Source organism: Barbatula barbatula (genome assembly GCF_947034865.1).
Source record: "Barbatula barbatula genome assembly, chromosome: 21".
Classification (NCBI taxonomy): domain Eukaryota; kingdom Metazoa; phylum Chordata; class Actinopteri; order Cypriniformes; family Nemacheilidae; genus Barbatula; species Barbatula barbatula.
Genome location: NC_136784.1, coordinates 3,622,943 through 3,646,480, shown reverse-complemented (window position 1 = coordinate 3,646,480; position 23,538 = coordinate 3,622,943). Strand labels below are relative to the sequence as shown.

General features: G+C 36.7%; 2 protein-coding genes across 5 annotated transcripts; both read right to left on the bottom strand.

Annotated features, from left to right (window-relative positions):
* Window positions 1–1,001: 1,001 nt before the first annotated feature.
* LOC306909915 (nuclear GTPase SLIP-GC-like) lies at window positions 1,002–16,516 on the bottom strand. Of its 4 annotated transcripts, none has more exons than XM_079484054.1 (22): window positions 15,916–16,516; window positions 12,209–12,417; window positions 12,079–12,136; window positions 10,922–10,998; window positions 10,633–10,644; window positions 10,444–10,491; window positions 9,082–9,199; window positions 8,783–9,002; window positions 8,502–8,696; window positions 7,469–7,663; window positions 7,194–7,372; window positions 7,053–7,095; window positions 6,616–6,699; window positions 6,368–6,458; window positions 6,143–6,279; window positions 5,885–6,046; window positions 5,514–5,677; window positions 4,273–4,396; window positions 3,630–3,738; window positions 3,192–3,325; window positions 1,857–1,941; window positions 1,002–1,721 (listed from the first exon to the last, which is right to left on the bottom strand). In XM_079484054.1, exons 2-22 carry the CDS (start codon window positions 12,408–12,410, stop codon window positions 1,675–1,677), a joined length of 2,484 nt encoding a protein of 827 aa, XP_079340180.1. In that variant the 5' UTR covers window positions 12,411–12,417; window positions 15,916–16,516; the 3' UTR covers window positions 1,002–1,674. The 4 variants fall into 4 exon arrangements, 3 of the variants coding, with proteins under 3 accessions (XP_079340180.1, XP_079340179.1, XP_079340181.1); XM_079484053.1 differs by lacking the exon at window positions 15,916–16,516 and adding an exon at window positions 12,615–13,876; XR_013788117.1 differs by lacking the exons at window positions 3,630–3,738; window positions 15,916–16,516 and adding an exon at window positions 12,615–13,875.
* A 1,259-nt stretch (window positions 16,517–17,775) lies between these two features.
* On the bottom strand, window positions 17,776–22,892 carry LOC306910652 (uncharacterized protein). The gene is made up of 8 exons (XM_079485366.1): window positions 22,653–22,892; window positions 21,042–21,250; window positions 20,435–20,477; window positions 20,224–20,333; window positions 19,917–20,143; window positions 18,534–18,693; window positions 18,314–18,421; window positions 17,776–18,190 (listed from the first exon to the last, which is right to left on the bottom strand). Exons 2-8 carry the CDS (start codon window positions 21,241–21,243, stop codon window positions 18,135–18,137), a joined length of 906 nt encoding a protein of 301 aa, XP_079341492.1. The 5' UTR covers window positions 21,244–21,250; window positions 22,653–22,892; the 3' UTR covers window positions 17,776–18,134.
* Between the last annotated feature and the right edge of the window lie 646 nt (window positions 22,893–23,538).

Here is a 23,538-nt window from a genome sequence, read left to right as displayed (position 1 = left end):
TAACATTCCCTGCAGGTTATTTTTTTATTTTATTGTTAGCCCAAAAAATAACATGCAGGGAACTTTAGCTTGTGGTTAGAAAAATATAACCTGAAAAATGGCCAAACAAAACGGCCAGGATGTGTTAGGCCAGCCGATTCCAAAGGACCCACCTGGACAGGTATTTTAATAATAAAACATTTGTCTTAATTTGGTAGTATATGTTAGTTTTATTGAAATTGTACGAATAAAACTGTAGCTTAATATATGATACAAAAGTATTATAATTGTTACAGTAGTCATTAACTGCAAAGTTTTTGTGTCATTGAACACAACAGCACAAGTGACTTGGAGTATCCCGCCTAATTCGATTGTAGATCCCCCTTACAATTTGAAAACCTGTTACCTGTTTTTTGGATTGACATAATTGGCAGGTAAAGAACTACACTGTGTAAATCAAAGGTTAAGAAAATTTAAAACTTTGATGCAACCACAAAATGTACTTTTTCCTTTGGGCTAAGTAGTTCATCTAACTCAGTTGATCAAAAGTAATGTTCCATGTCTTTAAAATTCACTAATAAAAAAACAACCTAAAATAATAAGGAACACAAAAATATAAATCCTTAAACATATGTCTAAATACAACAAGCAACAAACAGTGATAACAACAACAGCATAAAGACAGCAAAAGTTAAAACCGAAAGACTTTCACACACTAAATGAACCTTGTCTAAGACTGTTTTATACTCAGAGATATAATCTCTGTTCTCGTCAACAATAAAGCGGATACAGAGATGAAGAGAAGAACATAAGGCAAGAGACAAAGCAAAATATGTTGAATAAAAGAAAAAAAATTGTTATTAAATTATCTGAGTTAAACCTTAATGCTCAAGTTAAAAAATAAATTGTTTCAAAACATTTTCTTGTTACATAAAGAGCCTTGAGATGGAGACCAGTGGGAGACCATACTTGTCAAGACAATATGGCTAAAATTTAATATAATGGAATTAATGATAAGTGAATTGATAAAAAGTTAAATTTAATGAAATACAGTAAATTAATTCAAAATAAATTACATTTACATGTATGTACTGTATTTGACAGATGCTTTTATCATAAAGTCACCATGAAACGGACGTTTCGATTGACTTCTTTCCCGTATCGTGACGTATGTCCGAGTGAAACGGCTTCTGAAATTGGATAAAACGTGGGGTGGGGCTTTATTTTGCCCTTACCTTTTGATTGGTTTGTGGGCTAAAAATGCCGGCCATTGAAAAATGACAGGAAGTAGTGGTACCTATTTTTTGTTACTTACGTCATGTGGTGAAGAATTGTTATTGTTGAGAGGTAGAGGAGCATAACGTTTTTCAATAAAAAAATAATTTAAAAAAAATAATGGTGTGCACGGATAAATCATTTATAATAATCTCTGCAACGCTGTGTAAAACACACGATAAGAATTTTCCTGTTTGATTTCATGGTGACTTTAAGTGACTTACAGTGCATTTGAGTCTAGTCATGTTTACTCTCAAGTCTAAATTTAGTCATCTATCTGTCAATAAACACAAGTACATGGTTATATGAAAACCTGTGGAATGGGAATGAGAGCGGCTTTGCTACTTGGACTGAAATCATTAGACTAGTTTTGATTGGTCATTGGACCGATTGGGCTGTTTTCTCAAGAAGAACCACCAGCTATTGGTTGAACAGTTCCTCCATCTCTTGAATCTCTCTGGCGACATCTAAAAAAAACAAATGATGGATTTCAGCTGAAACACACCTCAACATTTTTGCTTGTTCTGAAAAATAATTACTCTGTGCTAAAGATTATTTCTTAAAATAGATTTTATTTCCACTTTAATGAAATTGTTTCTTACCCAACAGAGTGATTTTGCTGGTTTGTGAAAGTAAGCGCTCCATTGATCTCTGCAGCTCTGATTCTAGAGTTGTCATTACATTCAGCTGTGTGTGCACAAGATAGTTAGGAAGGTGCAGTAGAAAGTACATATAGGGCCCTATTTTAATAATCTAAGTGCATGGTCTAAAGCGTACGGTGCAGTTGCACTTTTTTTGTGTAGCGTGCTGTAAACCAATCAGAGTCTTATCTCTCATTCCCTTTAAAGCAACACTAGGGAGTTCCCTTTCTGTCGGTCCCTCAACATTGTTTCAACCTTGAGAATCTATCACGTCTGATTGTACTTTTAAAAGGCCAATGAACAATGTGAATGGTATGGCATGCCAGTCTCCGCGGGAACATCTCGTTTACAATTGTAATTTCTGTTCCCTAATGGAGGGAACGAGATGCTGTGTCCTTCATGCCACAAACGCTTTGCTGTCCGCTGCAGCGACCGGGAGATGCCTCTCAGGTTCCTAAGTCCAAAAGGTGAATGAATGTGCTCAACATCTTCCTATTATACCCGTATGCACGGGGCAGAGACAGGCATACCATGCCATATGCCATTTGTAAAGGTTTTTTGCCTTTAAAAAGTACAATCAGAGATGATAGGCTATCGAGTTCAAACTGTTTTACCTTAAAATAATCTCTCTAAAAAATGTTAAGTGGTAGGACAACTCTTAACTGGACACATTTTACTGCCGCGGCTGCTTAAGCAGCCTTCTATAGGCTGAAATCACACTTTCACCTGCTTTATGGCATAAGTCTTATATGTTGCTTTAAGAGCCAGCTGAGCTCCCGACATGGCAGATCGCTATTTACATGGTGACCAAAGACTGGACGGTTCTCCAGAAAGAAAACGCATCTACAAGACAAGCCGGATTTTTATCTTTATGTCCACAATAATAATCTTAAAAATTGACTTTGCTTCCCTCTAAGTAAAGATAAAGTGCATTGTAGACCCACCCAGAGCAGCATTTTCTACTAACATGCTCTTTAAATTAAAAAAAATTAAACGCGGTTGACTTAAGACCAGGTTTGAGTTCATCTATGTTGCAGTCTACTTTCAGTTGCTCAAAATAACAACGCGCCTGTTTATTTAGATCAGCACGCCCATGGACGCACAAATGAGCTCAAATGCATTTGCTATGTAAACTACGCAGGGCTAAACTAGTAAAATCCCTTGCGCCACGTTGCACGGTAGGGCCCACTTTATATTTACAAAACTTTACATTTATTCATTTAAATGTTATGTAACATACTCATTAGCCAGTATCTGTAACATTTATCATTCACATTCATGGCAAATAAAAAATACCTTCAATTCATTGAATGCCTCAAGTGCTTTCACTTTTCCCTCATTGAACATTTGATGTTTTAACTGTTCAATCGTTTGTATTATTACATTCTCCATCTTCTCCATGGATCGAACTCCCCTTTCATCTGCAGCTTCTGAAGAAAACAACGTTTACAGTATATTCATTCATGTTCTTTTACATAAAGAAACTTTATCAACAGATGAAACACCAGGAAAAAAATGACATCATCACTTCAATTATCTGTAACAAAGAAAAAACATATAAATTGGAAAATATCATGAGGAGTGACATTTAAAATGTAATTATAGTAAAGAAATTTACTGCATACATTTTTTCAAAAGTTCAGGTCTTAAATTAATTTCATTTTCATATTTTACTCTATTAAGACAAGAAAAAAAACTGTGTCTGTGTTTATGTGGATATTAATGTTGGTTTACTCTTGTAGCCCAGAGCCATTTGCCTCTGAATGGTTGTTTGGACTGAAAAGTAGATTTCCTTCTTCTTTTCTATGATGTATCTGCTGAGTGACGCCTTCAGTGTGGTTTCCTATTTAAAGGGTTCAGTGTAATAATGTTTAAACACAATGCAAATGTGCCTAAACTTTCTCTGTCTTTTGCTTTGTCCCCTTATATCACAGCCCACAGACACCATTCTTATAGCAGATACTACCGACCACAAATTCCATTATAGAAGTGGTCTTACACTTTTTCATAATTCTGCTTCAGTCTTTTGAATGCTTGAATCCGTGTTTTAAGGGAAAATCTTATTCGATCACTGTTTTGTATCAACTCTTGTTGTACTGGCTGCTGAGATTCTTGTATAAATAGTGGTTGAGATTATTGTGATGGTGACAGGTTAGGAACTTTTGCAGATCAGTCATGTACTGTATGCAAATAAGCTTTCTTCTCTTGGAGAAAAGAGAAATTTGTTCTCTCAGTGTATTTTCTTTAGAGTAATTTCCTTGACAGTGTGCATCAAAAAACAGGTGTCGAGAAAATTTGAGGTACAGTATGTGTAGATGTAGATGTACAACTAAAGGGGTTTGGATAAAGCACAAATACATCGGTCAACAGCACTCACCTGTGTTTTGATAAAGAATTGAATAGGCTGTAGCATGGGTAATGCTGGGGAGAACGACCGGATGATGCTGAACTTGTCAAGCTTGTCTTGCAGTGATTTAACTGTTTTGTCATTATCATCAACACTAAAGCCATGAAAAATAAACCAAAAAAAAAAGGTTTTGATTAAAACATTGCTGGCAAAATTCATTTATTTATCTTCATCACTGAACGTCATGATTAATAGTGACCAGAAAAACAGCCACGTCTTGTGACGATAGGTTTCAGGCCTTTGTATCCCACAAATATAGAAAAAAACCTCAGTCAACTTTTGCACTTATTCAAGGCATTCAACAATGCTCAGCTGTAGTGCTGTGGGTTTTGTCATGGTTCTGCCCCATCTTGTCTTACTTTTCTTGACCTAGTGGCAGAATCATTACAAAGCCTCGTGTTTTATGTGGAGAGGAAGATATTTTTGTTGATCATAACATAATATGCGTACTCTGCGGTCTCGTATTTGGCCACGCCCCTCTCGTTTCATTGTTAGCTTCCTGCCTGTGTCCCATTACCCAGACCTGCCCACGGTTATCTCCTTTGTTAGTCTCCCTATTTCATGCCCTTATGTCTATTTTCCTGTGCTCATTGTGCAAACTACCTTGTTCATTGTGATAAGTACCTTGATTGTTTCTCTGGTGGTTGCCCTGCCCTGCCCTACCCTGCCCTGACCGTGTTTGTTTGACGGTCTGTCGTGTTTTCATTTAGTCTTAGTCTATTTTTGCCCCCTCGTGGGAAGTGTTTTCATTTGGAGTCTTGTTTTGTTTTCAGTGTCTATAGTCGTGTCTATCGTTATATCTCCATCATGGGTCTTTGTTATGTGTTTTAATAAATCCGCGTTAACCCTTTCACTGCTGCCTGCACTTGGGTTCTTCCTCACCAGATCCCTGACAGGTTTGCTGAACTTTCACTTCCTGCACTTCATCACAAGATTGCGCATGTCTTTTATTCTCTCTCTCTCTCTCTCTCTCTCTCTCTCTCTCTCTCTCTCTCTCTCTCTCTCTCTCTCTCTCTGGTACATATTGCCACCTACTGTACTAGGATGTGAAACTGTTTCAATTTGTTTCATAAGTCCAACTCAGCTTAATGCGGAGTGATATAAACGGTGAATCGGCTTCTGAGATGATACTGGTGGAATATCAGCCATCAGACATTTCTTAACTAACTAAGGGGAGATGCTTCCATAAGAAATGAAGGAGAAGAACTTACGGAAACATCAATACAAACTCCTCATTGATGTTGTGATACATGTGTTTGGACAAACACTTGTTTAAATCTAAAGTTTTGTTCCAGTTTTTTGGCCAGTAGGATCCTCCTCTCACACACATGGCCCGAAAGATTTTGTGGAATCCACTGTTATTTTTTGGCCGAACCTGAAAGAAAGCTGCAGTTAGAAAGCCTACAAAACGTTTCGATGGCTTGGGGTACAATAGTGTAGCCAAAAAGATACAACAATATATTACTATGTTTTAAATACCTGTAAAAGGTACAAAAAAGAAACTTGGAGTACCACCCAGTGACAGACAAGGTTCAATTTAAACCTTTAGTATGCACAACTTTCACAAGCAAACTCCACTTACAGATAATAACATGTCCTGTGTGGTCTTAACACTCAATATCACTGATTCTTCGACACCCTTTGAGAGACATCGGCTCAGGTTCTGATAAAGTGCCCCAAAATGACCATCCAACACCCTCAGTTCCTTCTCTATGTTCTCCCGCAGATCCTTTACAACTTTAGTCTTATTAAAACACACAATAATACAAAATGTTAATCACAGAATTGATGTAAATTAGTTCTTAACACATTTGATCGCATTCATGATTCTGATTCATACCATGTTTTTATCTTTATCCAGTTGGACACTTTCGATCAAGGACAAAACTCCTTTTGCGTCATTGATATAATCTCTGTTGAGTTTTTGGTTGATGCTCTTGTTAAGGTTTATAAGGATATCCTTTAGTTTTGGGATCTCTACAAGATCATTGAAAAAATTTATTTCTTTATTTTAATAATGAGAATAATTCAACAGCACACTTTCTCTGCATCAAAGGTAAAGTACCTGTTTCAGAAGGTTTTAGGTATGAATCTTCCTCAAAATAAGCTGTGGAGCTCACAGTGAAAACATCAATGATGAATCGTTCCTTTGATTCCTGCAAATTAAAAATAAAACATCACAAACACCGCCGACAACACACTCAAAAACTCTTCCGTCAAAGTCTAACTTTAAATGACAAGCCTGAATTTTCTTTTCAAGTTTCCAACAACAACAAGTAACCATAGATCACCATGCAGTTATGATATACATACCTCACTTTTAGAATTTTCCAATTTATGTTTTATTGCTTTCTTTGCAAGGTCATTTCTGTGCAGTATGCACTTTGTTTTTGTATCCTACACAAAGATTACATTAGAGATTGTAGAAAAACATGTGAATGAAATTTCAGTATAATACAAATATTTGTATGTTATTCAGTAAATAGCTAATACATTTTGCACTCAGTACATTAATTTACTAAACACCATTTGATTTTCTTATTCTGTCACGAGTGCAGTAAAATAATTGTTAATGAACAATCTTGGTCAGACTGAGAATCAAAACCAATACATAAACAAACAATAATGTATAGCGTTATATTAAACAGTCAATGACAGCTGATATTTAAAACTACACATTAAATGTTGACTTCTTAAGGAAGTCTATCAATGAAGTAAATAATACAACAAGCTACAGTTTTCACATTAACCAAACCATATCCTGGAATCTGTGCCTCGGTAAGTTTTATAGATCTGAATAGAAATGAAGAGTAAATACAGAAGTCAATGTTTTATAGTAATTTTAGTTTAATGTGCAAAGGTGCAGTTTAATGACAATGACTTATTGTAACCTGAGGTATTCTGCTGGTTTGATGTTATCAGTTTTAGTACAGATGAAGTTTATGTGTTTGCATTCTCCTCCAGGTCCCAAGTCTTCAATGCAGTGCTCTAATATTCCCCAAGGGTCGCTGTTTGTAACCGCTCGCTTGATGTCACTTACAATCCACACAGCAGAGCACTCTCTTATTTTCTAAAATATACATATAAACAGAGTAAAGATCATTATCTTTACCTCATTAACTTTGCAATTAAAAATGTTTTTCAAAAATATATTGTAAAAGTTTACAGTTTTCCAGAGGTCATCTCTGATCTTGTCGCAGTCTCCAGTCCCAGGAATATCAACAAGGACAATGTGCTCCAAGAGATCATGGCAGTTTGGGATCTTGATCGTCACACCCTTCACAAGCGGCCAGAAACAACCACCGGAATTTGCTAAATTATGTTCTACGTACTGACTAACACAACTGACAAACTCAGAAGGCTGTTAAAAAAAGGAAAATAAATAGATTTAGAAGTTAAATTTACATTTGAATAAATACCCAACTGTTCAACTTTAATAGCTTGTTTGCAGAACTGTGGGTCTGATAAGGCACAAAATGCTTATAGGAAGTTATTTATTTTACATATATAGGCTGTGTCCCAATTCGGGGGATGTGTTCTTTGAAGGCCGATTGCGTTAGCAGTGCGACTGAAGGCTGGTAAGGCTGTCCCGATTCAAAGGTTGCTTCAAATGCAGCCCCAAAATGCAACCTTATTTCAGCAGTTTTTAAAGGATAGAACGAATGTATCTTTCACAGCTTATGCTATCCCGAGATTCATTGCCTGCCTGTAACGGCTTGAAATTTTTAAATAATCATTCAAAACTATAAAATTAGTTAAATAAAAGTACATAATTCACAAAACGGTCCATTTCAATGTTTTCATATGTGATGTTGTTAGTTAACATCATTGATGCATTATTGTGTTTTAAATTTCTAAGGTTGGTTAATTTAATATACTGTTGGGCTGTTTAAATCTACATAAACATGTCATATTCTCTCAAATAAAATATCATTTTTAGGAAATCCTCTGCGAGGCTAGACCATCTCATTTCAGTTCGATTCTTGGATTTTTGAGGGTGCGTGGTTTTCAAAGAGTAAAGCTCTTGATGTGAAAAACGCAACCGTATCTCTTAAAATGTACTTTTAGCAAACAACCTATATTTAGGTGAATCATGAAAATGAAGTGATTTTGCACTGGGGTGTACACGGTTCTTTTCTTTATTTACATTAATTATATTTTCAATTTTAAAAAAGAAATATTTCACCTTTGTAACTTACGTTATTGCTTGATATTTTCTTCTTTCCAGAGGTCAACACATTGTCAATTTCAGTATATTTGTCATCTCTCTTGAGCTCCTCTAATGTTTTATTCTTAGCATCAGCTCCATACAGGGCAGTGATCCTCTCTTTGACAATTTCTGTTAACTGGTTATCCTCACCTTTATCTGGTGAAGCAATCTCATTTTCCCATTCCTGCAATAGCACACATCATAAATCCATTATTTCAGTCTGTTTTGTGTAGGTATATCTTATATCATACAGTATTTTAATGAGCAAACCTCTTTAGAAATGAATTCAATCTCTGCTGTGTAGTTCGAGTCAGTCAGGTTTGCCTCCACCTGAATTATAACAGCTGTACATGCACCGAAACCACCGGATGGCAGTAAAAACTGTTCTCCCAGAACTGCGTTTAATAAAGAGCTTTTCCCTTCTCCTGTCCTTCCAAAAATGCCAATGGTTGCTTTCTTTCTGTCTTTATCCATCTTTGAAATGGCATCTCTGTACATCATGACAGACGCCAATATTAGAAAACTTCTGTCAAAATTGCAAAAGAATCATAAATATTTTTAACACTTACAGAATGTGAGTTTTCATTGTAGTAAACGTGTTGTCTGTGCCCTGGGTGGCCTGAACTTTTAATTTCATTCTTTCCATGATCAGCTTTGCTTTCTTCCATGGGACCATATCTGTGTTCCCTGAGGTGAAGATGTATAATAGAAAAGATTAATAAACAACAATACAGATAATTTATAACATTATACATGGTGGTTTAAGACGCTCAGGTTCAGTTAACTTATTGTACAAGAATCAGCACCAACATGAATTTAGAAAGTTTAAGGAGTGGTTTCATGGACAAGTCTTAAAATGAGTCCTAGACTGAAATAAATAATGAAATAAATCTAACTGGAAATAGCTTGCGCTTACAATACTTTCCATTTTGTCTCAAAATGCACACAAATAATGTTGTTGTTTCGTAAGGCACATGTGTACAACCAAAATAACCTAAATGTTCTAATGTAAATAATTCTTAGTCCTGGCTTAATCTAATCCATTTCCAGGAAACCGCCCGTACTTGAAAAAATAGTTTGTAAATTGTTGATTCAAGTTAAGTTTTTATTTTTGTCATATTCAATCATGTTACTAAAAGCAGCAGTCCGGAAGATTGGCTTCTTTGTCGACCATATCAATTTGTAATTGCTACTGCAAGTGATGTGCGGAGGTCATTTCTTTATGCGAGTTGTGATTCGGCACTGCTCAACTGCGCGGATGAGTCTGATGTTTTGAGTCGTATCACTGTGACAGTAAACCGTTGGGAATCTTTACTCTACATCAGTAGTGCATTATAAACTTAAAAGATAACAATGCAGATTATATAACAAGAAACAAATAATAACATATTATAATAACATAAACAGACCCAAATTGGGAGTCGTTTTTGATATTTTTCATGGAAACTCCCGTAACCGCGGGTCTCAAATGCCGACAACTACGGTCATATATCATTCTACACCACACAACTATATATACATCGACTATATGCAAAGCCTTGCTATCATGGAAATAAGTCTCTTAATTATCACGTGCGAGTGCGTCACATGAAATACAGATGTGGGGTAATTTCTCTACCACAATTTCTAAAGGTTTCTGAGAAGACATGTCTTTGTACAATGCTGCCACTATCACCTGCAGCATCCACGCGCGGATCCTCTTCATTCTGTTCATGAATGTGACGAAATGACGCATAGACGACAGACACAAAATAAGTATATCAGTAAAAGTCGGCCCGACAGTGAAAATTACCAACAATGATTACAAGCTTTTCGTGGTGAATCCAGCAAGAGTAGTGACACAGTTCTAAACACCGTTCTTTCATGTACTTGCTCAATAATTGGTTTTGCCCATTTCAACTTTAAATGTGTTAAATTCAGAATTGACTTGCCTTTGATCAGCAGTAACTGTGACTCATCATCACGTTTTCTTTTAACACCTGTCAAAGAATTATAAATAGTATACAGTATAAAGTAGTATACAATAGTATAGTATAAAATAATAATAAATTGTTTCCTAAATGACAAATTGTAACAGAAGCTAGCAAACATAAATTATACATTTTATGAAAGTTATTTACCTTGACTAGTGACTGTGATGTAACATGTAACATGTAAAGAAACATGGGAAGTGTGAAATGGATTAAACAGATTGGTTTAACTCATTTTTAATTCACTCTGAAGTGGGTGGGAGTCTTAAGGGGATTGAATCCCCATTTTATTATTGTTATTTAACAGTTTTGATGAATTGATGATTGATAAGTCACCCTACCCTTTTAACAAGCCAGGAGAGCTTTACTATTTTCAAACAATAAAATGTTTAAACTTTAACCAAATTTAACTGATTCTTACAAAGAAATTATATCTCACCAAAGGCGCAAGAGGATTGTGGTGTCAGCAGTGTACATGGATTTATTGCTGTTTTGTTTTCAAGAGAGGTATAGGGCCTAAAATACATACATATATATTGTAAATAAAATACATACAGTTATATAATTTACACGCTTGCAGTATTCGCCCAATCACTACACACTGGTTAACTGGCCAATCAAAGCACACCTCGCTTTTCAGAGCTATGAGCTTTGCAAAAATCTTTGCATTTCTGAGAGGCAGTGCAAAGAGGAGCAACAAACATGCACATTATGTGGAAAATACCTTAAACCGTGAATACACATTGCATTACATCTAAAACAAATGATAATATTAATTTTAGCCGTGTCAAATGACCCTATCATGATCCTGCCTCTCATTGTCTTGGTTTTCGAGTCTTGTGGCAGGATCATGTCAGTCCCATGTGATTTGTGTGGAGAAAGAGCATTGTTTTGGTTTGTCACGCCATGCTCTCTCTCCGGTGTCGCATCCTTTAGCCCCGCCCCCCTTGTTTCCCTGTTAGTGGCACATTAGTGTTTAGCCTTGTCACCGTCCCTGGTCCATCTTTCCCTTAGTGTTTCATTCCCATCACCTGCCTCGTGCAATCCTCCTATTAGCTTTCTTTTAGAGTTTCATTCATGTCACCTGCCGCCACTCTCCCTGTGTGATCAGTCCTTGTAAGTGTTTCTCTTTATCTAGTCCCAGTTTTCCTCTGTCCCTTGTTGGTTCATTGTCATTATTATCCCTGTTCAAAGTAACGCACCTTGTTTGATTATTCCTGTTTGTGGATTTTCTTGTTCCTGTTCTATGTGTGTGGATTTCCTTGTTCCTGTTCTAAGTTTGTGGATTTTGTTGATTTATTATTCAAAGGACTTGTTTGTTTTGTCCCCCTTGTGGGAAGTTTTAGTTTACATTCTTGTCTTGTTTTTGTTCATGTTTTCCCCATCGTGGGTCTTTTGTTTAAATAAAGTTTTGTTTTTATCTCCCGTCTGCCTGTGCTTGGGTTCTGTCCAAATCCCTGACAGACCCCTTTAACGAATCAAACTGTTTATTATGTTGAGAAGTGGTTATACAAGCCAATACAATAGTTGTTTCAAACTTCCCTTTAACCTCACAATGATCTTGATGAAACTGGTGCCTGTTAAGTAAATGTTTACCTATTTTTCTGTGCTTTTTCAAGTTCCTCTTGTTTCTTTATAGCCTTCTCAAAAGTGTCTGCAGAAAGACATAAAAAAAAATTTGGAATTCTGAAACATGAAAATACAATAAAAAAAAACAGACTGTTACCATCTTCGGCATGGAAGATTATATTTAACGTGTCCCATGGTTTTTCTTCTGTGGAAGGCTCATGTCTGTTTTCTATAGCTTCCTTTATCTTCTCTGCTGATCTGAATGGGGGCCAGTGGCATTTTGTCTTGCCTGTGTTTAACCATTTTGATGGTATTACCATCACCTCATCTGTATCTCGCAAGGTAACAACAGCATACATAGCTGACCTAGTGGAAAACAAAGACGGAATAATTAGATATTTAAACCCAGTTACAGTTACAGTTATAGAAACTATAAAAAAGCTTCACATAGGCCTTCCAATGCAATGGGGTTTACATAAGACCTTTCTGTACTGATAATAGCCAAAAGGACTAAATTAATGTGGCAACATTAGTGAAACCTTTCAAAAGGAATGATTTATTACATTTCGCATGTAGCTGTTGGCAAAGAAGAGAAATTTATGACGTCATAACTTTCTGCTCCATCCGTCTGTCTATCATCATTTCCTCTGTGTAACATCACAATCTCACATTCTTCATCAGTTCTGTTTAGTACAATAGCATGTACCCTATCCTGGTCCTCAGGCAGAAAGCAAACTATCACACTTAGTTTGAAAATCAACACATGCTTTTCTAAATCCAGAAACAGCCGTGAGGCGTAGCATTTTAGTGCTAATGTTATGAGTACTGGAGTCAAAGGACAGCCCTGACATGGCACAGACGTGTCCTCTGCAATTCCAAGAAGGTTATCCGCAGGAAGGAAGTCCTGAAACAAACTTGGATTTGACTGTCTCTGCCTGTTCAACTCTTCCCTAACATAACCCAGCACTGTCTCAGTGTGAAGTGTTTTCGCAGTGATCAGGACAGCATTTGATTCTTTTGGTATCCGTCCCTCTGACTTAGACTCCAGATCGTCTTCTAGGCGTCTTGCTAGAATAGTTGCAATGATGATGTAGTCAACGTTAAAAAAGTGTTGACTGTTGTCATGTGGACTTCTCACAGATTCATTAAAACGTCTCTCTGAGCAGTTAAATGTACCACTGAGGATCCTGTTATAGAGCATCTTCACGTATGGAATCACAACTTGAATGTTCTCTTTATAGAAGGAAGCTGGAATGCCGTCTGGTCTTGGTGTGTCTGACACTTGAAGGGAATGTACAGCTGAGACAATGTCAACCTCGCTGAGTTCACTGTCTTGAACCGATGATGAAGCCGTCATCTCTATCCCTAAACTATTTTTATGACTGAGCAGGTCTGAGAGTGATTGTATTTGGACATTCTTCTGTGAAGAGTTTGTGGAGATGTTGTTGATCTTCAAGAACAAAGGTCGATGGTCCGGTCTCTCTAAATCTCTGATGTCACAACTAATGACACGCCACAAACATTCTTCTGGAATAAAGAAATAATCCAGTCTTGAGGAAATGCTGCCTCGTTGGAATGTATAATTCTGCTTTACAGGATGTTTTCTTCTCCAGATGTCGGCCAGCTGAAGAGATTTCATAAACTTTTTCACACAGGAAAGCAGTTTACCATGTGCTCGGTTAGGAGTCACTTTGTTGTCATTACAGCTCTTGTCAATAAAGTTGTTGAGAACAGTGTTGAAATCTCCACCAATCACAAGCAACCCCGTTGTCATCGACTGCAGGTACCTTGAAAGCTTATCAAGGGTTTCTGTGTCAGTTTGGTGGTTATAAACACTAACAAGTGTGTAGAGCTGATCCTTCAGTTTACATTTTAACACAACATAACCTCCACAGTTATCCTTTTCAACACTGATGCATTCAAAGTCTAATGTTTTCCTAACAAGTATAGCTGTTCCTTTTTGGGATGGGGTATACTTTGTAAAGTAAATATGCCACTCATCTTCTATAAGGTTTATGATATGGTCATATTCTTCCCCAATGTGTGTCTCTTGTAAGAAAACCACATCATTGTTACGTAGTTCTGTCAATTTCAGCTCTCTATGTTCTTTAAGGCCATTAACATTCCAAGTAATGAAATTGATTGTTTCTTTAGCCATTAGCAGATCATTCCTCCAAGAATTTAGATCCATATTTGAGTTCCCTGTCAAAACAAAAAGTGAGGGCAGGGTAGGAAGTAAAACCAGCGTTCATAGATGCCCTCCATATTACCTTACCAGAAATCATATGATATTGATTTATTAGTGCTGTCAAAAACAACACGTTAACGCATGCAGTTTTTCAGATTTAATGCTTTAAAAATTAAAAAGAGGCAATTAATGTAGCATCCGTTTTTTCTGTCAGCATTTTGCTAGTGTTATATTATATGATCACACGCTTATGCAAAGCGTTTTATTTAAACTTTTTTATTTATTAAAAACTATTTAAACATGATTTGAAACAGTTGCTTTGATGCGTCCAGTATAGATAGAGAGCTCATAGCTCTGTGGCATGGCTCCGTTGTACGAAGTGCTTCAGCTGTCGGTGACAGCGCACCAGAATTAAGGAAAACACATAATATTATGACAAAAATGCTGTTTACAACATGAACAGAACGATAAAATTTGAAAAAGTACAATAGGAGAATGGTTTCAGCGTGGCTTATTGAAATGCTACTGTGCAAACATTAAAAGCATTAAAAGGGAATAATCATTTCTGCTTTTTGAGGAGCAAATTTTGTTTGGATGGATGAAAATAGCTATATTTATATATATATTAGTGAGAGGGCATACGTACAGAATATGTGTGTGTACGTATGCCCTCGAATATGTGTGTGTGTGTGTACGTATGCCCTCGTTCGTTTTCCAAAAGCCCAAAAGGGTGACAGTATTATACTTGGACTAGTTGTCACAGCATACAGTGCACGGTGTCTGTATCTTATACCACTATAATCTTAAACAATCTATTACAAACCACCTTCAACAACAGTTTTCTTTCAACAATTGCAGTGGGAATTTACAAATAATATGAAGTTATTTGTTTTTGACATTTGGCCGACCTTGCAAATACGGTTCTACTTATACAAATGCAGTTGTTGAGCTGGAAAGAGTACTGTAATTCATAAATACTGAGACAACGTGAACAGAATATGACTTACAGACTTACTCATCAAATTGACATATACAGTAATGACAATAAAAAATAACTTAAATAAACAGACTGCAATGCATGCTGGGAGTCATAGATGAGTTTTGTGCTATGGTGGTACCCAGCCTGCATGAAGCTTTTTAATCTATAAAGAAACTCAAATTGCAAGTAACTCAACAGCTTATGTTGAAAAATCATTCAAAGCAACTTGCAAAGCAATTCGATTCAAGTTGACAAATCCTTTTTTAAGAAAAAAGTATTTGAGCTTGATTAATCAGATTATACAGGAGCATCACATACACGTTTCTAATACACTTGAACACTTAAAGTTTGTTTCCAGAATCACTTCTGTTTCTGCAAAAGTGAAAGTGTTACAACTTCCGCATGTAGGTGGCGTTCATTGAAAAACAAAAAGATTCAGTTTGAACTGCTAGATAACACATTATTATTCTATCTATGAACTATGTAAAACATCCATGTTACAATGAATCCTGTGCTAGTTTGTGCACCATTTTCAACACACCACATTCTTATTACACTTGGATTTATTTCAAAGCAATCTGTTTTCATGCTTTTCTTTCCTTTAATCAGATGGATTTTACATCATTACTTTTTAGAAGACATTATTTACACTTTTAAACTACATTTAAGCACAAAACTAGTTTGATGGAAGAGTTACCTGATCAGGGTGATGTCTGTGGGAAATGACGCTGCTATTGATTCAGATTTCAAGTCACATCAGTTTTAACCGCAGGGGTGTAGCCAAGAGGATGGAACTGGCACAGGACTGAACAGGCTGGAACCTGTTCATTGTCTTTTTGTTTACCGTAACTCTGTACTGTTATGCATGGACGATGCTAGCCCCTTTTTAGGGGTGCTGTTATTCTAAAAATAAATTCGTCTTTTATAATGTTAAAAAATGTCCAAAACATACTCCGTAGTTTGTGGTTTAAAATGTATTTGTTAAGGATGAAAATGAAATATCCCCGCTTAGCAAATGTCATCCTCTTCTCTTCTACTTCTCCTCTGTACCTGCATCGCTCAGCACGACCGTCATTCAGCACGAGACACACGCGGAGTGAGAACCCGTTATATAGTGTTGTGAATCAACTAAGTTGCTCCATAGCTGTGTCTCACACTTCTTTCCTTTTACCTAGAGTTGTTCCGATTCCGAAACCATATCGGTGAGTACTGGAGTCAGTATCCTGAATCACTATGGTCATCCCATAAGTGTTTATTTTCGGACTATTTTTAGTCGCGGGTCGCCGCCTCTGAGGAGTAGCACAGGACCTGGGTGACTCGTCTATAGTCATAAACGGAAAGAAGTAGCGCCGGTTACAATGTTCTTCCGCAAGACGCATGCAGTTCTGTTTATTATCTGCAAGAGCGTGAAACAAACACAGCAGCGCGACAAATAAACTGTGGACCTGTGTAGTGCGGACCTGTGTCTCTGTTGTTAAAGTTTATCGTTAATTTGATTCGCATTTTAACAACCGGGAGTCATGTAAACACGACGTCACGTGCGTCTTTTTCTGGTCGGTCGTCATGGAAACATGGCGTTTGGACCAGAGTGTCAGAGGAAGGGATAGTTGCAAAACACTTTCTGAAGCACAAGAGTGAGGCTGGTACAGTTCAGGACATGATAGCAGTGTACAAACTCCAAGATTCATAAATGTTCCCTTCACTGAAAGCTGTTATGCGTCTTTTAGTGCCTTGCGTCGGCTCCATACATGGCTCAGGAGGACCACAGGCCAAAGCAGACTCCAGCACCTATAGCTGTGATGTCTATTGAGAAGGAGATGCTTGAAATAATTGAACCCCAAAGGGTCATTGACAGGTTTGCCAGCCTCAAAGTGCGGCGACATAGATTAACTCTCCCAAAGTAGAGCAAATATGGGGATTTAGGGGAAGTACTTCAAAGATTTATCTCTATTTCTTTTTTGTTATCTTTACTTTTCTAAGTATTTTCAAGACCTCTGTAAATTATCTGGAAATTTGTGACGTTTTGGGTTTACCTTCTTTTTTTTGCTCTTGATATGAAGCTTGTTTTATTATTATTTATTGATGACTTATATTGGTTTATGAAAGTTCAGACAGGCGTGCGACCAGATGGCCATTTGTTAATAAATTACAGAAGAAGAATTACATTTTGTTTTTCAAGTACCTTTGTTCAATGACAATAAAGTTGAATCTAATCTACTCAATCTGATGACTGTTGATACAAAAGGAGGCACATGGATATTAAATTAAATATTCCCTACTCCATGCATCTCTCATCTAAGGGTTCTTGCCCTGAAAAACATTAGAGACCCCTAGTCCAATCGTTTGACAGAAATGTGTGCAAACTGTAATTAATTATGTAAATAATGTTCTGTAAATTATATTTCTTATTTGGGCATTGCTGATTTTGACCTACTGGACACAGCAGTCATCTTTTCCAAAATATCCTGCTGATACCTCTGAGCAAATCTATCCCAAGACCCCCCAAAACATTTTTGAATGGAAATATGGCAGGAATAAACATTTGAGTATTTTTCTTGTAATTTTATTGAAAGAATGTATAAGGAATGAATGAAATTTAAGCTTGATTGCAGTTCTACAATATGTAAGAGTGAGTCATCAAAAGCATTGTTGTTGCTAGTCATGAAATGGTAAAAGTACATCAGACAGTAAAGCTTTTTACAGTTTGCATATTTTTTCTTTATTTTTAAGCATCTCAATATTTTTTTGGTCACCTGTTTTAAAAGAATAATAAAACAGCAAACAGAGCAATTTCAGCCCTCATTTTCTGTTGACATTTCTTTCATTTTCTCGTCCGAAAATGATTAGAGTAAGTGTGAGGCATTAAGCTGTTGTGCTAGAAAAAGCCATAATGTAAGCAAATGATGCATGTCTGGGCTAGAACCCTAGGTCGTTGAGTAAAGCAAACTCATCTAGTTTCACTGGTCCAGGACCTATAGAGGATTTATATATAAAGTATTGAATGATCATTAACAGTTTATGTTTACAAGTCACTTCATTTACGACAGTTGACTGTCTTTGAATTTGAAGTATACACAAGTATAGTTCTCACTCACCCATATCTCTTGGTTTCTTCCGACACAATCGATCAGCTGTGTAGCTCAAATGCTTCTTTATTTCAGTTTCACATTCCTTCTCCGTAACTTTTTTCTTGGATGCAGCTTCTGAAACAGTAAAGTCACCATTGAATGTACTGAATGACAAGTGATCTCAAATGCAGACAAAAGACCAAGCATTCTTACAATTTGGGTGGTGTTTCTACAGCTGATGCATTACCTTTGATTATATCTACTAAACCAAGACGAGAGAAGGGTCTTTTTTCCCCTCTCCCCTGCCAGTTAAACTCTTTAGCCAAATCATCTGTTAGGACTTTTTGCATCATAATCTTAATCACAGCCTTCGGCCCAAACCCTCCAAGTCCTGACAGGTATTTGACCTGTGAAGTAAACAAAATTACACTTATTTATTATTAGGTTTACACATTTCCAATGAGTAATAGTTTATTATATCATTGTGTAATAATAAGGACAGTTAGCTAGTAATAAACCCATTTAGAGCAGGGGTTCTCCGAATGTTTGAGACCTCCCACTCTATTGAACAATATTCATATGCCCCTGTGTCACTCACAAAAACAAAAATATTTACCCAATAAAAATGGCCATTTACTATAATTTTAAAGTATAAGTCATATTGAGGCCCTTTGGAAGAGTTGTGCTGCTCATGAGTGAAACGTGAGACACTTCAACCGATGTCGTTTCTGTCAGACGTTCATTTACTTTCTGGGTTATTACATTGCGGCAATGTGGAGCAAAGGCACAGCGTTTTTTTAAAAGACACAGAGCGATTTATAGATATGTTGATTCGATACACAAGACTATAAAGATGCAACTCTGATAGTGAAACTATCCTTCACACAAAAGGATACAATGCTCCTAAAATACATATATTTGCATTAACGCTATCAAAAGGAGAGCAGCAAAGACAACTGCGTCACATGATGAAAAATACGTCATCCTCTGTACAGTAAGCTCCATTTGTATTGACAAAAATGTTGTCTCAGTGTGGACGGAAGGCCAAAACGGAGAGAAAAAGATGCATTTTTAATGGAAAACGCATGAACATGGAAAAGGTCTTAGAGTGAAACAGTACATTATGCTTCACAAAATGCATTATATTTTCTTTATGTCAGAGCCGGGATTAGAACTGGGCAGGAAGTCAGAGTCTCAATGCTTGCGACACTGGAGATGGTGAACCCAATAGTAAGACGCACTCAGAGGAAGATGAGATGCAGAATAGTTTTAATAGAAGTACAAGCGACAGAAATCCACAGTTGGAGCAAAAATCATCAAAAGGTAAACTTCAAAAAACAAAACCAGTCCACAAAAAATATTTCCAAAGACATTCAGCAGAGGAAATGAACTATCTCCTGGTTATAGATCCCTTACTTGGGCAACTGGCTTCAGAACAACTAAACACCAAGCAAAGAGGCTAAGAGACAGAGTGACTTAAATACATACATCTGAATGAGACACGTGTGAACCTAATAACACTTATTACAAATTGAATAAGCAGGACATGATAGCAGCATGAGGACCTCTAGAGGCCCAAACATGACATAACCAGCAAAACATTGACACTTTATGTGCAGTGTGGACTCACATATTTCTTGCGCTGTACTGCTTTTTTGAGCTCCTGTTCAGTCTTCTCCAAATCTTCATGGCTTGCAAGAGGCAGATTTAGGTTTGATGGAATATCTTTCGAGTGCGTGCTTTTGCTGCCGGGGGCTGCGTCAGAAACCTTTTCTTTCAATAGTTTGTGTAACATGGTGGAGTTTTTATTAACCTTGCTCTTGATTTCTTTCAGCATTTGGAGGATCTCATCCTTGTCTATTATGTAAAAATAAATTAAGTTTACAAAGGAAAGAAAAAAGGCAATTCTCATATATGTAAAAAATAACTGGACTCACCATTAGTTGGCATTCTGAATGCAGACGTTGATGTAGATGGGTCTAATGGTGGAGTTTTGAACATTTCTTGTGGGTTTTCAGGGTTTTGTTTTTTTAGGATTTCAATGACCCTAAGATGCAATGGAATAGATATTTATTTGACCAAAAAACTAAATAAAATTATATAACTTTTAATAGGTTAAATCTCCAAAATATATTTGTACATACTTACCTTTTCATTCTTAGTGTTTCTTTCTGAGCCAGTTCCAAAGTGTCTATGATAACAAAAATACTTTATTATTTGAGCTCTTTTTGAAAACACAACAATTCCTCTGTATTCGTTTAGAAAAAAGGATTAGACAAATTACTTTAATATTACATTTTGAATACATTAAGTTTTTAATTATGAATGACAAATTGAAATGATGTAACTTCAGATGTTATGTTGTGTGTTGGTCATTCAGCTTTGGTTTTGCCACTGTATCGACTAAAATATAGGTCACCATTACTTAAGAGCTATTTGTCAGGCATGGATTAATCCATGGGCCTATTGAGCACTTGTCCATGCAGGGGCCCTGGCAGATTTATCGTGTGTATATTTATTATAATATTAATTTTAGATAATCAATAAATTAGCACTGTTGTGGTAAAATATGTTATGCTTGGGGGGCTATTGGGTAGAAGATATTTTATACTTTCAAATGTGTTCTGCATGAATTTGCTGGATCAGACTTCCTGCGGTCTGTATTCAACAATATCACACTGAATGCATCATACATTACTACGATTTTAAAAGTAATATCACTTCATGTTAAAAAAGGTTGGAATAGTAATGTTACCACATTCTTCATGACAGTGAATCTTTAATACATCCCATGGTATTCCTGCTGTTAAAGGCTCAAGTCTGTTTTTGACAGCTTCACTAATTTTCTCTGGTGATCTGAACGAGGGCCAGTGACATTGTGTCTTGTCTAGGGTCAACCAATTTGATGCTGCCACCACAAATTCGTTTGAATCTTGCAAGGTAACAACTGCATACATTGTCTGCCTAGGAAAAGACAAAATAGCATTAAAAGAGCATTAATACGCAATTCTCAGCAGTGTTTCAGCACACAGAAATTTGATCAAAGATATAGTTCAACTGAAAGGCTATTGGGACCAGTAAGTTTGTTTTATTATATGTCAGAAAAATGACCATCACAAACGGATAATACACAAAAGAATTTGAACGTTTCTTGTGTTTATTAAACACTGTGAAGCAACAACATCTGTTTGCTCTTCGTGATTCAAGTGGGATCCTCACCTTCCTTCTTCCATCATCTTCGATTGTCATTAAGCTCATGAGGGAAAAAAATATCATTCAAAGCAACATAATTTGATTTAAGTTGAATCGGAAAATCCTTTTTTAAGAATGTAGTCTCTTCCAAACAAGTGGTTTTAGATTCTCCACACGTTGAAAACAGGCAAACACTTGCCCTATTAGCTAAGATACACTCCAGAGTTAGAAGCATGGGGTCCGCCATTGCTGTCTGTAGAGATTGTATGATGTCATTACAAATGTAGGATTTTGGTCTCTATAGACTTCCACCATCTGACTCACTGGGGACATCTCTAAAAACACTTCTAGTTCAAGAGCTAAAGCTCAAGGTATGGAAAGAAGGGACATTGAGCGTTTGACCAATCACAACAGACTGTGAAGACGAAACTCGCGGATGTGGTAAGGTGTGGAAAGGTGACCAATAACAACAGATTGACCAATCAGAGCGTATCGTAAGGAGGACTTTATACAGTAGAAACTGGAGAAATCCAACCATTTGGTGAGAAGAGTAACAGCAGTGAAGAATAAAGGTGTTTTTTTATCAAAAACCGAGAGTGAACACCTGTTATAGTGCCCCACAAAAGCACAATAAAAGAAACATACCCTTAAATATGACCCGTTTAACTCTTGTGTAAGTTTGCTAGATTCAGATTTGTGGGGGTGAACGGGGCACAACCTAATGCTTTTTGGTTTCAGTCAAAAAATATTTGAGCTTTATTTATCATATTTTTACAGAAGCAACATGCAATTGAACACTTAAAAAAAATATTTCTTTACAATTACAACAAAAGTGAAAGAAGTACAAACATTGCATGATACCCTTTGGGTGGGTTTTTTGTGACAAAGAGAAAGATTCAGTTTGAACTCGTAAATAGCACAACATTATTCTATCTATGAAGTATGTCAAACATCCATGTTACAATGAATCCTGTGCTAGTTTGTGCCCGTTTCACCCCTACAATATACCACAGTATTCAAATCTCACTTGTTTTTTGGCGGCAATCTGTTTGCATGCTTTCACTTTCTTTTTCCAGGTTACCCAGTTGGGTTTTACAGTTTACAGACACAACAATTATTTATACGTGTAAACTACCTTTCAGGACAGAACTTATTTTATGGAGGAGTTAGTTACCTTGTATGTGTCAGGATGATGTCTGTGGAAATTTCGCTGTCGTTGCTTCAGATTTCAAGTCATAACCGGTTTTTACAGTAGGGGTGTGGCCACAAGGATGGAAGTGGTACAGGAAAAACAAATCCAAAGAACATTGGCACCTCAGCACTGATCAGAAAGTCACAGTTCGTGTTTAACAACAATGTGGTTTTTCGATATCAGGCTCTATCATGTTTCAATTATTATGAATGCAGAGAGCCTGAGGCATATCGAATGGTTGCATAGCGTGATAGCCACAGTGTTGTAAAAGTCTGTTGAAAAGATTATGATCAGTGATACCAGTGATGTGTCATTTGAAGCTTGTTATTATATTAACGTTGGTGAATGACCCTGGCGTTTGTCTTCTCCTTCCCTTCTAAAGGCTGCAATGTCCGATCTCTTCCATAGAGCCTCAACATTCTATGAAGACTTCAAATGTGCCATTCTTTGGCTGTTTGGCGTCAACTTCACTTCATTGGTTAAAAACATGCGGATCGTTGAGATCGGACACGAGTTTTAGAGGTATGAGCACACACACACAATATCAGTGTATTACAGCTTGTACAACATGTTAAAGTCAATGAAGCTGTTATTCGACCGTTGGTTATCTTAGAATATGTGCAGCTGAATTCTTATTACCAGCTGTACTGTAATGAAAGTGAACGTTGTTAAACATGTAGCTCCGTTAAATGTTTACAATCTCTGATAACCAAACACTACCCCAGCTGCTCTTCCTCTTCTCTAAGGAAGGCCTCGCCCCTTTTCTCTACGTATTCCTTTGGGCGGAGGCTATTCAAAAACTCGGAATAGTGACATAATTTACCCGGGAGGTAAAGTGCTGTAGACCGATTCCAGCTTTCGAAGTCCT